The following is a 12,316-nucleotide window of genomic DNA, read 5'->3' as shown; positions in this document are numbered from 1 at the left end:
CCTCCTTATATTATTCTTAAAAAAAAAAAAAATAAAAAAAAAAACCCTATGGCTGTAAACAAGTTTTAGTGCGTTCCAGAGAGCTTGTTGGGCCAGATGAACGTCTGCTTTCTCATCTTTTGCTGCTCGAAGAGTTCACACGTCATACAACACGTTCCTATGGTTACTATCGGACTGTAGCTGAGCGTCTCGCTTCCTACAACCATTTAGCAAGATGGCTGCTGTCACACACCAACGCTTCGAGCCTATCAGCTTGCTGCAGACTCTTCGAGAGCTAGCATGTTAAGTTGTTCATGTTCTCTTCGGTTCCACTGCTGCCAATAAACTGACAGCAATGGCAAGGTCCGACCGATGGAGACTAACGGTGGATTGCCTGGAGTAACCGCCTAGGAGGACTCGAAATACATTTATTGTAGCTGTACACTTCGCGTGTCCATTCTAGTACATAAAATAATCAAACAAAACGGTTCGGCCGCATATCGAAACGAAGACCTTTATACAAATTTCCCTGAGCGATTACGTAAATCTTAGCTTAAGCTATATAATAATGGACAGGCATTATGTGTAGCAAGAACTCGTGTTTTAGATTAAACATGAATTAGATCAAGTGCACGTTCAATTTCTCAAGGGTTTTGAGGGCACGAAAAAATGAAAATTTTAGATAGCTTCGTCACAGTAATGATAAATAAATTGACAGAAATGCAGGCGTTACTCAGCTGGCTAAATGCATTTGGTAACATAAGCAGGGTGTTTACAACATGCAGCGTGCTTAAGGCTGGTCCAATGGTCTGCATGACGACCGGAAACGATTTCAGCAATCAACGGGCCATTCGACCGATGGTGAAATGCACTCTTGTCAATGAACCGTTCGGTATTGTTGTTTAAGGCTAAATGGGCCACTGCGGCATGATGGCCTTGCCCGGCACAACTCCAGGATACAATGCTAATAAAAACGCTAGAGCAAGCTGCGAGCGTTGTAAGCGTTCGCGAACTTCTAACTTTTTTTCTCTCTTTTCTATTTCTGTTCCCTAAAACGGTATACCTGTGTCAGAAAATTCAAGTCGGCCGCAACTCAGAACGTTTGCGTTTTGACGGTTAATTAATGGAAAACTTAATTCAGAGATGTTTAAAGTGCGTACTCGAATCAACGACACCAACTGAAATTCAACATACCCTTAATTTAATATGGCACCTTCGGGTTAGATTATATTCTGGAAGCTGACGTCCAAATAAGACTGTGGTGCGAGCTAAGTGAAAACGTCTACTCAAGGAGCCAAATGAAATTACTCTCGACATTAGATAAACGCGTGATAGCTTAACAACGATCGCTTTGGAAGAGTAGGCAACCTTTGATCTAACATGAATTCAAGTGGTCTATCTGGGGGCAAAGCCTTATAGGAGATTGAAGCAATACTGCGTACAATATTTAGTGATGACGCGCACCGTTCACTAATTATTTGTCGTTGTTGTGTACGTATCACAAGTACGATAGACGACATGTGGCCACCTAGCGTGCGACTAGATGAAAACGTCCAAGTACGCTGTTTTGTGGAAAAAAATACGCCGTATTTAGCTACCGTCTCTTCTAGCTGCCGTATTTCGACGCCATATTACATTGAAACGCGATAGCTATTTCACCTCGCCCGATTTGATTTCGGGACTATAAATTACGCCTTGTCCGACTATGTCTACAGTGGCCTAGATAGAATCCAGAGAAGGACGAATAAATTTAGGTGTCTAACCATCAAATGTCAAGCCGAGATACTAACGATTAGCTGGCGCTTCCAAATGTCATGCCATCTTCGATCTACATTTAGCTAAGGTGAATGTTATTATGTCGCTCATCTGAAATAACTCAGATTTCGCGCTGCCTACGCGTTGTCAACGTAGCAAAAAACAGCAATCTCATGAAACTACCACTACGGTTAGAAGTCGTTCCATTGAATCTCAGTCGTATACGCATATATCTTATGCGTATTTCCGATAGTATTTGAATATCGGATGCTAGTTGCGACGCCATTTTTCCTACGGGCGCGCCGACCCATCAGTCATTCATCGTCATTCGACAAACGATGTTTACATAAATGCCCTCTCAATGGAGCATCTGTCCAAAGGTACCCTAACAGTTGTAAGGGCACAAAAGCGAATTAGTAGAACAACAAGCGTAGACACATAAAAGAAGAAATATCCCTAACCTCTTGTAATCGCTTAGATTTAACCCACTATAGTCGTTATTAGGTCCCGCATAAGATACCGAGTCCTGTTGACTACACTCTTGCTATAGAGATACGAGAAGCAACCGACGAGAATCAGCTTCGCAAATCAAAGTTCCCAGTGAGCGGATTTCTAGGGCATACCTGCTGTTGAACGAGAAGCAGTCAAAAAACGAAATCGTATCCTTCTATACAATGAATAGTAACAGCTCCGATAAAAGCAGCCTTATAATCTAACTGTAAATATGGAACGGAAGCTATTTTACTATTTCATGATAAAAGGGGTGCTTTCATAGACAGTTTATCTGTCATCTGACAGGGTAAATCAATTGAACATATTAGAGGCGTTCGCATCCCGCGCATTGTAGACATATGAAAGGGGGACCTATAATAAAGCCTAAGCTTATACTGGTTAATCACCTTGGTGCTAACAAGATCCAAGTCTCTGACCGTGTAACAGCCACGACTGGGTAACTTAGTGCTGACATTTTGGCGCGAAAAAAATGGCCACAGACATTAATATTACTTAATTAACTTGCTAATGAATAAGGTCTTGGAGCATTGTCACTTCACGTTTATTATGAGCATCTAAATTTGTTTAGGATCAAATTAATTATAAAGTTATCCCAGTTCGCTAGTCCCAGTTCTGCGTCTGTTGCTCACAGGACCAGATAACTAGATGAGGTTGTTAGACAGGTCCTACTACTCTAGCTACTTTCTTTAATACGAGGCGTTATCGGGTTAACAGCGAAATGCTAGGTGATCCTTAGTATCTCTTGGACTCTAACACCAAGCGTGCCAATAGCTAATGAAAACTACATTTTATGCAAGGCTTCAGGCCCAATATCCTTACAAAGATAATCCTAACCTATAGGGAGTCGCTTTCTCGAATTTTACTTAGGTCTTAGATAGACATCGTAGAAGATGACATACACTGGCGCGCTACACCATGAAACCTTGTCTCCAGTTGGCCTAAATGACGGGAAGATATCTACCTGTTTTCTCAGGTAGACGATTAAATACGTATATCTAATTTGTCTTATTTGGCTAAAGGGTATTAAAGTTTACACCTTTTTTTTCTCAGGGTCTCAGTAGATTAATACATCTGGACGAGATTTCTTCTTGCTTCTAAGCATTCGTGTCGTTATTGCTACTGGCCTTTAATAAATGAATAGTAGTTACTGGTTGTTAGTACATATAAGTATACTTGATAGAACTTTCCTTCCAATAAGATTTGTGTCTACCTAAATTTGATCAACCACCAAAGGCCATTCATTCATGCATCGTTTTAAATCCTGCTCGCCAAATTGATCTGTTGAAAGGAAAAAGCATCTAAAGGAAGAAGAAAATGATGGATTGAATGTTACCTAAGAGGATTAAAGTAAATATAACTTATTTGTTGCTGTAACTATTTTTGCCGTCCACTCGCACCATATATGCATTGCATAATCTTAGACAACGCTGAACACGAACAAACATTGTATACGCTTCGGCTGGATCCGTCACGTATATCCAGATCTATAAAATTTAGATATACTGACGCTTTAATTGCAGGAAGCAAAACTGACTATTAGAAATATCGAAATTAAATTACTACAAGTTAACTATAGGCTCGGTGCGTAAATGGACAATTTATAATTTGACAAAAAAAATTTATTAGTGCTTCATTTTACCGGTAGTCTTACTATTTATACATTATCGAAAAACCCGCAAGCTTTTTTTGACTGATTGCAATACAATGTTAGTATTAGCCTAAAAATACGTGAATATATGTTTTACCGGCTCAAAGCACGCTCAGGTATCACATATTCATTGATGACTATGTCCGGCTCACCCGCTTTACCTGCAGCGTCCATCTGGCCGATCTGAATAGTCAAATAATATCGGTATTTTACAGTACCTTAAACAGGTGCATGCATATGTGCCTTAATAAATTATTTTTCCTAATCACCGAGTTTCTTCCAGTAGTCGTCCGCTTTTTGTGGTATCTATCACAAGGCATCGTACACTGATGTCCGTGTACCCGTAATAGTAAACTAGAAACACAATCTGCGGCAAATTAATGGTAAAGATCATATGTACATTGTGTGTGCTTGCTGAATCACGCATCAAGTAGAACGCGTTGCGTATCGTACTTCTATGGACTACTATGCGATAATTTCAGATCGACGTTCTGTCTTTACTGTTGGCTCCAAACGTATTTAAGTTTGCTAGCTTCATCAACAGATCAAACTTCACAGACTTATTGACGGACATCAACGCTGTACAACGAGCCTGATTCAACTACAACAAGGAGATACGAAGATATGATGTTGTCCTGTGCGCTATTTCACAGCTTAATCCCGTCTTTCTCGCTAACTAGAATATTTTTTAATTAAAATATTACTACTGATCCTCAGAATTAGAGTACATGAATTAATGGTTGCATATTTCGAATTTTCCACATGAGATTCAAAGGAAATGCCTGGTTTGAGTCTCTGTCTAGTTACTGGCTATCTCGTATAGTAGTGTACGGCTGCTTGGGTAGAACTTGTAGTAAATGCTACACATTCAACAGGCGACCTATTATGCTTAGAAAGTAACGTAATGGGTCCCCTGTTTCCTACTTGCCAGAAGCAATACTCCATTGCCTATAACGTACACAATGTTTCACTTAGCATACAAAATACACATAGTTCTATGAAAACCATAGAAATATGCGTATCTCTATTTCAGATTGTTTCGAGACCAATTCTTATATATTAATACAAGCTGACCATGACACGTTTTGCGTCCAAGGATCTATTAGAGTTTATTCAGCAGGCGTCTACTTTATACAAAACTGTATCGTACGTTTATATTCTCTGCGACGCCGTATTCAGCGTTATTAATGAATTGCAGTTGCCCAGATTTTCAATTTTTTTTAATGCCTTAATAAATAGATTAATAGGTCACTGCAACAACTGTATAAAAAATGGCATATAACACAACTCGTCTCGACTTCTATTTAGCCCATGTGTCCCGCACAGCTATCGCCAAATGCGTGTCGAATAAACAGGAACTGGAATAGCCTATCAAACTGTACCATTACTGGGCAAATAAGGCCCATAGGTATTCCATCAAAGTATTGTTTAAAAATACCTATAAGCGAAGTAACATATACTTGGGTATGATAGAAACATGTCATAGAACTCGTGGTAAGCACGTTGGCAGCTTTTATACATTATCTGAAGCCCTTACATAGGTCTTGATACAAAAAGCACGAGTTTCCATGCTGTGTCTCCCTAATTACAGGATACACAACAGCGAAGGCGTCACGAACTCAGAACATAAAGATTTCGTCGCAGAACTCGGAGTCTCAAGAGTGCCCTTGGAAGTTCGAGAGCCGGATGCTGGGGAAAAGGGTTTTGAAATATTAGACCGGAAAAAGGCTGGAGGTTTGTACGATGCGCAATTTTTGGAAGTGAACCATTACAGCAGACGCCCTGCTGGTCTTACTTATTGGAAACTAATATAGTCCAGTACCGAGCACATCTATTCGTTCGTATCCACACTCTTTATGCGCAGTTGTCTAAACAATTAAAGTGAAGTAGGATACTCAAAAGGGAGGATACTTGAGTCAGTGTGTGTCCTGAGTAAAGGTTAGTCTGTAGAGGGGACCTGCGGTGGCGGATGTAGGGTTGGCCTTGCATGCTCGTCGTCCTATCCAGTGTCAGTTTGAAGTAGGCCGAGAGTTTTCAGATAAAATGAAGACTGCTGTTTACAGCTAGGTACGTAGCCGAAAAAAGACTAGTGAGTACACGGCGGTGGCGGTCGCCTGTGAAACGAAATATGTTTGTGAGCAATCGGAATGATGCACAACAAAAAGAATCAAGTTAATTTGAAACTTCGCTCGTTGTACAGCGGGTTTATCTAACGCGAAATGTATTAAGGCAAGTCATTTAGTTTAGTACTGAATTTTGCATTAGATGGAATAAATAAAGTACAGTGAGCCAACGCTAGCGATCGGGTTTCGACCAGCTAAAAATACAAGCACAAGTTATCTCGTATAATATCTCACATGACCCACATTGCAGAGCAGAAACGTAGATAAACGCTAATCGTTGCAAAGAGGGATTCTGATGTGGATATAGGCGTCATGGCTTAATGGCAACGGCTTTCGTAATGACAAAGACATTCCTGGTGTGCGCGAGACAGACCCATATTCGTGAAGTGGGATTATCTTGTTGCAGAAGATTACGCGGACTAATCCATTGTGACAGATAGCTGAACACCTTAAAACAACGCAAAGCTTCCTTGCTTATCGCTCAGTTCTTGTGTTTGCCATTGATATTACTGGCAGACATATAATGACGCGTTAACGTCACATATATCTTGAATCATCCTTATTCGCATAACCGTTTTGACAAATTGCTTCTACCATGTAGAAGCAGCCGTAAACGGCCATTTTACATAGCCAGGATAGTTAGAATCAACAAATCCTATCTTATTCAATTTGTTTGGACCCTCAGAATGTCAATGCGCCTATAGGTACGACACCGCAATGTCTGCAAGGGCTCCGCACAGTGAACGCTCCTGCTGTGGCAACTATCATCAGCGTAGTGCAGACGCTTCCAGGTTTTCGAAGGAAATATCGTGGAGATAGTTGCAAAAGTGGGCTCCTGCTAGCTTTATCAAAAAAATATGTTTCGCGAAAAGCCGTGGAAAGCTCGAGGTCGGAGCAGCGTCTGTACGTGAAAAAAAAGCTTACTGCGATGGACTTACTAGGGACGGCGATGCGGTGACAAGGACGTGCCTGAAGAAAGCAAACAAGTCTGGCCGAACGCTGGCGTGGTCGTTGCCATCAAAGCCTCGGAAGCTGACTGCTTCTCTGGCCCTTTACCTAGCTAGGAAAAACGATGCGAACGATTGTCTACGTCGATGTTGCCAATATCGCTGTGATAAAAATGCGAAAAAAGTATTCAGCATAGGCGCAAAGACTCCGAAATTAACGTCTGCCTACTTCTGGCTGTCTCCTATTTCTTTGTCCTTTTCCTGTTCCGTTTTAGTTCTGGCTTCGGCTCCTTATCCCAGAAGATTGGAATACTTGAACAGCTGAGTGCCTTCATTCGTCTGAGCGGCGACGCGCACTGCGCGAGTTGAGTAATGCCGCCACGTAGGTGACCGTAGCGACGGTGATAGCGACTGTAGAACGCTTTGGAGCTTTTCCCATTACAGGAGAGGGTGGGAGGTAATGGGACAAGGACGTACCTCTTCTTTTTTTGCTTAGACAGAAATAAATCCGCTGAAAGTCGCGTCGATTAAGAGGTTCCGGTTAAGAGCGAGAAGCGGTGGTTCTAATTCTAAGTACTAGCGCCAACTAAAAGAAATGTAGCAGACGGAGAAGAAGAAGAACCAGTGGTGGTAGGCAATGGGAAAACAATTTGACTGCATTGAACTTGGTCAAACGCCCCTCTCCTTCTCAGTGGGCGACGAAAACGTATGTCCACTATTCAGAAAACAACCAGCGCCTCACCATTCTGGAGCTGCAGGGGCCATGAAAAGAAGGCAGCGGTACGAGAAAGAGAGCTTGCCTGAACGGTTTATGTTGATTTGTTCATCATCCAAGAGACTGCACAGTCTGAATAAAAAAAAAAACCAGAAACCATTTGCAAATTGGTGCAGAGCACAAACAAGTCTTTACTCAGATCTTTGTTGCGCACATCGCGTCCAGACATCTGTGCACCCATTCGTGACGGGCTTTTCTTTCTAATACCTAGTACCCTAAGCCTTTGGTCTGTCTTTTGATAGTCGTGCGTAAGACAGGAGAAGCTTTAACGAAGTCAAGTGGCAAGAAATGGGTAATGTAACCAGAAGCTGCTGTGCCGCGAGCAGATATAGCTTATGTGTTACGTCATAAGAAAAATTCGTCAAGCCCACGCCATATCTCATGGTAGATAAGCTATCGCCCGTGATGATGATAACGATCAATATAATCATAATGATTTTTTGTGATATATCCTAATTATAATGCCACGTAGCAGAGTGTATTCTATCCTAGGTATTTCCGCCGCTATTGATATAACGACGGAAATACGTAGGACGTAGACGCCGCCAGATAGATTGCTTGTTTGCTGCTAGTAGAGTATCGTCATTATATCATCGATTGAAATTGCTAAGCAACTGAATATGTATTTATGATTTAATATTTATTTAATCGTTTTCAAATAGGTTTGGCGATTGAGTTGGGGCTTATTTGATTTGGAACGTAATAATGATAACATGTGAAGTATAACTGGGTATTTAGGGAAAAATGCAAACGTTAAAAAATTAAGCAAACACTCATAACATATAGTGGGACCTTTACGAATCTGCTAAGCTTACGAGAGAATACTTGTGAAAGCTATAGTAAATTGTTATTACAAATATTAAGTATGCGAAATTTAATGAACAAAATTGTTGCTTTCTTGGGGGTGAAGTAAGCTTCCTATTATCATCGTGAGATTCTCAGAATCCTACTACCAAAAGTCGGTCTGTCGAGGTTTAGATTAAATTACCGCTCATCTTGTGGACCCATAACCGGCCTTTGTGACGCAATGCAAAAACTACCGCAAGACAATTTTAGTCAATGACGGATTATTTTTCATTAGTAAAAACCCGATTTCAAAATACTTAAACCAGCAACTGCTTAATGTTATGTTCGCTAGTTTAGGAAGTGCTCCCTATATCAGCGCAGCGTGTTATTTTCGTAGAAGCGTACCGCTTAAACAATCATCCTTCATAACGCACCAAATTGAAGACATTCAGGCCGAGCTTAGGTCTAATTTTTTTATATTAAATTTTCACGTTTACAAGACTTGCATCAATTATTTAAAGGCAAGTGGTCAACATTCTGCCAATAAAAAGTCATTCTCAAAACAAACGCTGCTAAACCAACCCTAACGGAACCTGCTCGGTAGAATAACGAATTGTTATAATGTATTATACAAATGCGACCTGTTTACAATGACGCAGCTAGAGCGCTGAGTGGGGTTGATGCGGTGGAAACGAGAAGAACTATTCTACACAACCTTTATTGAGGGAGTATGCCACAAGCTTAGACTAATATCTTCGCAGCTAGGCCGCATCGGCAGAAATTGTTTGGCAAGGTAAGGACGCCTACCTGAAAACAGCCGCCGTAGAATACACAGATAACAAGTTTGGCAAACGAGACACGGAGAAATATCCTCGGACGCCTACTAACCGAACGATGTTTCTTCCTAAAGGGGAAACATCGAGGTCAACCAGCATCGACAAGAATGATTGCACCAAAAGGCTACTATTGTTAACGTTCTGCCTAGACCGCGTTTAAACCGTGCGATACGATTGCTTTAATCACACGTACTCGGCGTATTATCAACAGAGCGAAGCTTCTGAGCGGACAGCCAGTTTCAAAACACCGCAATGGGAACACGAGTCCGTATATGGAAGAAGGAACTATTCATAGTATAGTGCTTTTTTTTCTTAGTAGAGCTACTTATCAGTAGTTTATATGCTAATAATTTTCAAACGAAGCTATATTTCCACATGTAAAATGTGAACTTTTTTGAGTGGAATACTGTGCACAAGAAAACGTAATGTATCTCTAGAACTTTTCCTAGGTTCAAGCCAAACTTCGAAAAAACACCAGGGCTAATTTTACTTGAAGTTAGATATACAAACTGAGGTTTCTTTCTCATTCTTAGTGTCGCTCTTAGCTGCACCATTTTTAGCTTTAACTTCAAAGTACTTCAAAGTAAATTACGTGTGCAATAACGGGTAAAGAACGACTTTTTCCTTTAAAATTGTAGAATAGGTTTTCTAAACGAACGAATTAATAGTGTAGTGATGTTTAAATTCATTATAAATACGCCCTATTTTATGAAAAGCGGCGGGTCGGTCCTACGATCTGCGACTGATAACTTGGACCTACTTCATCCTTCTAGTCGCCGATTTCACGTAGATATCTGCTCTGCTCAAATAAGCTGCTGTGACTAACGTAAATCGACTAATTTAGTTTACACTAAAACAGTTCTGAGTTCCGTTATTTCTAAGCCTCGACCGTTCATATTCTTGCGCCAAGAAACACTTCTCTGCATGCTACGTCTTCGGCACTGCTTACAATCATGGCTTCACAATTTAGATTTTTCTTCTGCTCAGTTCAATTAGTACCTTTGTACTACTTACCGTTTCGGTTTCAAACAATCTATATTTTCTAATAATTCGAAATATATTATTCCACAACAAGAGTGCTCCCTGTGGGGGCACTCCCAGTAATTCCACGAATAGGAAAATATATGATTCTACACAATATGTTTCGGCGTCTTGTGGGGGGATAAGTGGAGAATCAGGTATCCGTGAGGTAAAACACTTTTTTTGGGAACGACCGTGTTTTCCGGGCCATATGTGAGTTGATCGATCTAGATAGAATTTGTCTCACCTACGACGATGCTCACGGAATTTCTACTAATGATATATGTAAGTAGAGGAAAAAGGCTTTGAAGCTACTCCTGAAGGATATGTGTATGGGACTAGGTTTATAAACTTCTCCACTGATTTCTCTTAATATGATTTTTTTTATGATCCCAAAATTCAGAAATGAATTGCTGACTCATATATACCGGAAAAGACTACCCGGCTCAGCGCTTGAATTTAGTAGTTCTCGTAGAAATATTTTCATAAGTGTAAAAAATTCTATATTACACTACCTCAATCATATAGATCAATGCATACCCATCCGCACAACCGTATTCATCTGCGTGGCCATCTGTGGAAATTCAAGTTCACGCCTGCCGTGAATAATGTGTGCAGAAAGTGCAGAAAGCGTGTGTCGTTCTGTTAGAAGGGCATTTTTACTGATGACAGTCAAACGTTTTTCAGCTCATGCGGCAACAGTGTGTCTTTGCTTTAAAAGACCTGGCGTCACATTGTCATCAGGTGACACCCATATATATATTGTCCAACGTTTAAAGGATTATAATTACTATAAATAGATCGAGGCAAATTTATATAGCTCAGCGAACACCGTAAATCTTAGCATTTTAGCCAGTCTCACAAGATGCTAATCTGTCTAAAATTCGGCGATAAATTATATAGATAATAGATAGATTTACATAACTTTGTATTCAGTTTACATATCCATTGTGTACAATGTGTAAAAAAAAAAGGTAACTTCATATCAGTATCTACCTAACGGGTTTTACGGGGTACTCGTTCTCACCTGTATGCAACAGTCATTGCGCTCGACCCCTGTCATGCAAAATCTGACAAACGGCCTTGAGAAGTTGCAACTTTTTGAATTTCGATTTTCAACTATTTACTATGGTCCTTTAGCTTTGAGTTATTATAGGTCCCGCGAATCATAGTCAACCATTAGATTCAAGTCAGTGACTTTTTCTAATACTGTGTCAGACGGGCTTTCCATCTCGCATACTCTATTCGATCGTGAATGCTCTGAGTGCCCATCTGAGCTGCGCACGGAGCGTCCATAGGCTCAACAACCGTCTTATACAAATACCCCATACAGGTTATTTACCTCGATCCAGTTAGTTAACGTTCACAAGCTATCTTTCTTGTCCTTACGATGGACAGCCACTGATCTCGCACTATAGTTCACCGTTCAGCAATCACTGTAACATTCTTTGCCACAAATCCTCAACAAACATCGCACAAACTACCAGCTCGTCTGTATGAGCACGTAATCAAGCACTTTCACCTAATCAAACGCTTCATAGACTTAATCCAATTTTGTATCTCGGTCTTGTCGTCGCCAAACCCTACAAAGAATTCTGGTTTGTTTTATCGTAGCCGATCGCATCTCGAGGACCAATTAACCTCTGAAGCATCGGCGTTCGTGACGCGTCAACGGTAATAGGCGATCGCTGTCGATCAACTACAATGATCAGTGTTTAAGTCATTGGAGATTTTACAATCCATTCATACTCACACACACTTCATTTCAGTTATCATCGATGCTTGACACTATCGCTGCGCCATCACCATCGTAAACGTGACATGGATCACGATTATAGATGCCTTACTAGCAGTACTACAGCAATAGACTGTGCTGAAAAGCGCCGGTTTCTACCAAATCTCCCCTTTTTCCCTAGCACCAGTATTCACGACCA

General features: G+C 40.7%; 1 protein-coding gene and 1 long non-coding RNA gene across 3 annotated transcripts in view; one reads left to right on the top strand and one right to left on the bottom strand.

The window, feature by feature from the left end:
• LOC111260589 (uncharacterized) overlaps positions 1-5,730 on the top strand; it is a 38,842-nt gene extending 33,112 nt beyond the window's left edge. Inside the window, exon 5 of the long non-coding RNA XR_015311114.1 lies at positions 5,487-5,730. This is a non-coding gene — a long non-coding RNA (uncharacterized LOC111260589). The remainder of the gene's footprint in view (positions 1-5,486) is intronic.
• Positions 1-12,316, bottom strand: part of LOC111260588 (neuroligin-4, X-linked) — a 26,621-nt gene extending 14,305 nt beyond the window's left edge. The window contains exon 1 of one of the 2 annotated variants that reach the window (XM_022833467.2): positions 11,410-12,316. In XM_022833467.2, the coding sequence (XP_022689202.1) occupies positions 11,410-11,426 (17 nt within the window). In that variant the 5' untranslated portion in view covers positions 11,427-12,316. The remainder of the gene's footprint in view (positions 1-11,409) is intronic. The other variant, XM_022833468.2, reaches the window with a different exon arrangement.

This window comes from Varroa jacobsoni, unplaced genomic scaffold (genome assembly GCF_002532875.2).
Source record: "Varroa jacobsoni isolate VJ856 unplaced genomic scaffold, vjacob_1.0 scaffold_455, whole genome shotgun sequence".
Lineage (NCBI taxonomy): Eukaryota > Metazoa > Arthropoda > Arachnida > Mesostigmata > Varroidae > Varroa > Varroa jacobsoni.
Note: the sequence above shows the minus strand (reverse complement) of the source record. Positions and strands in the feature narration are given on the sequence as shown.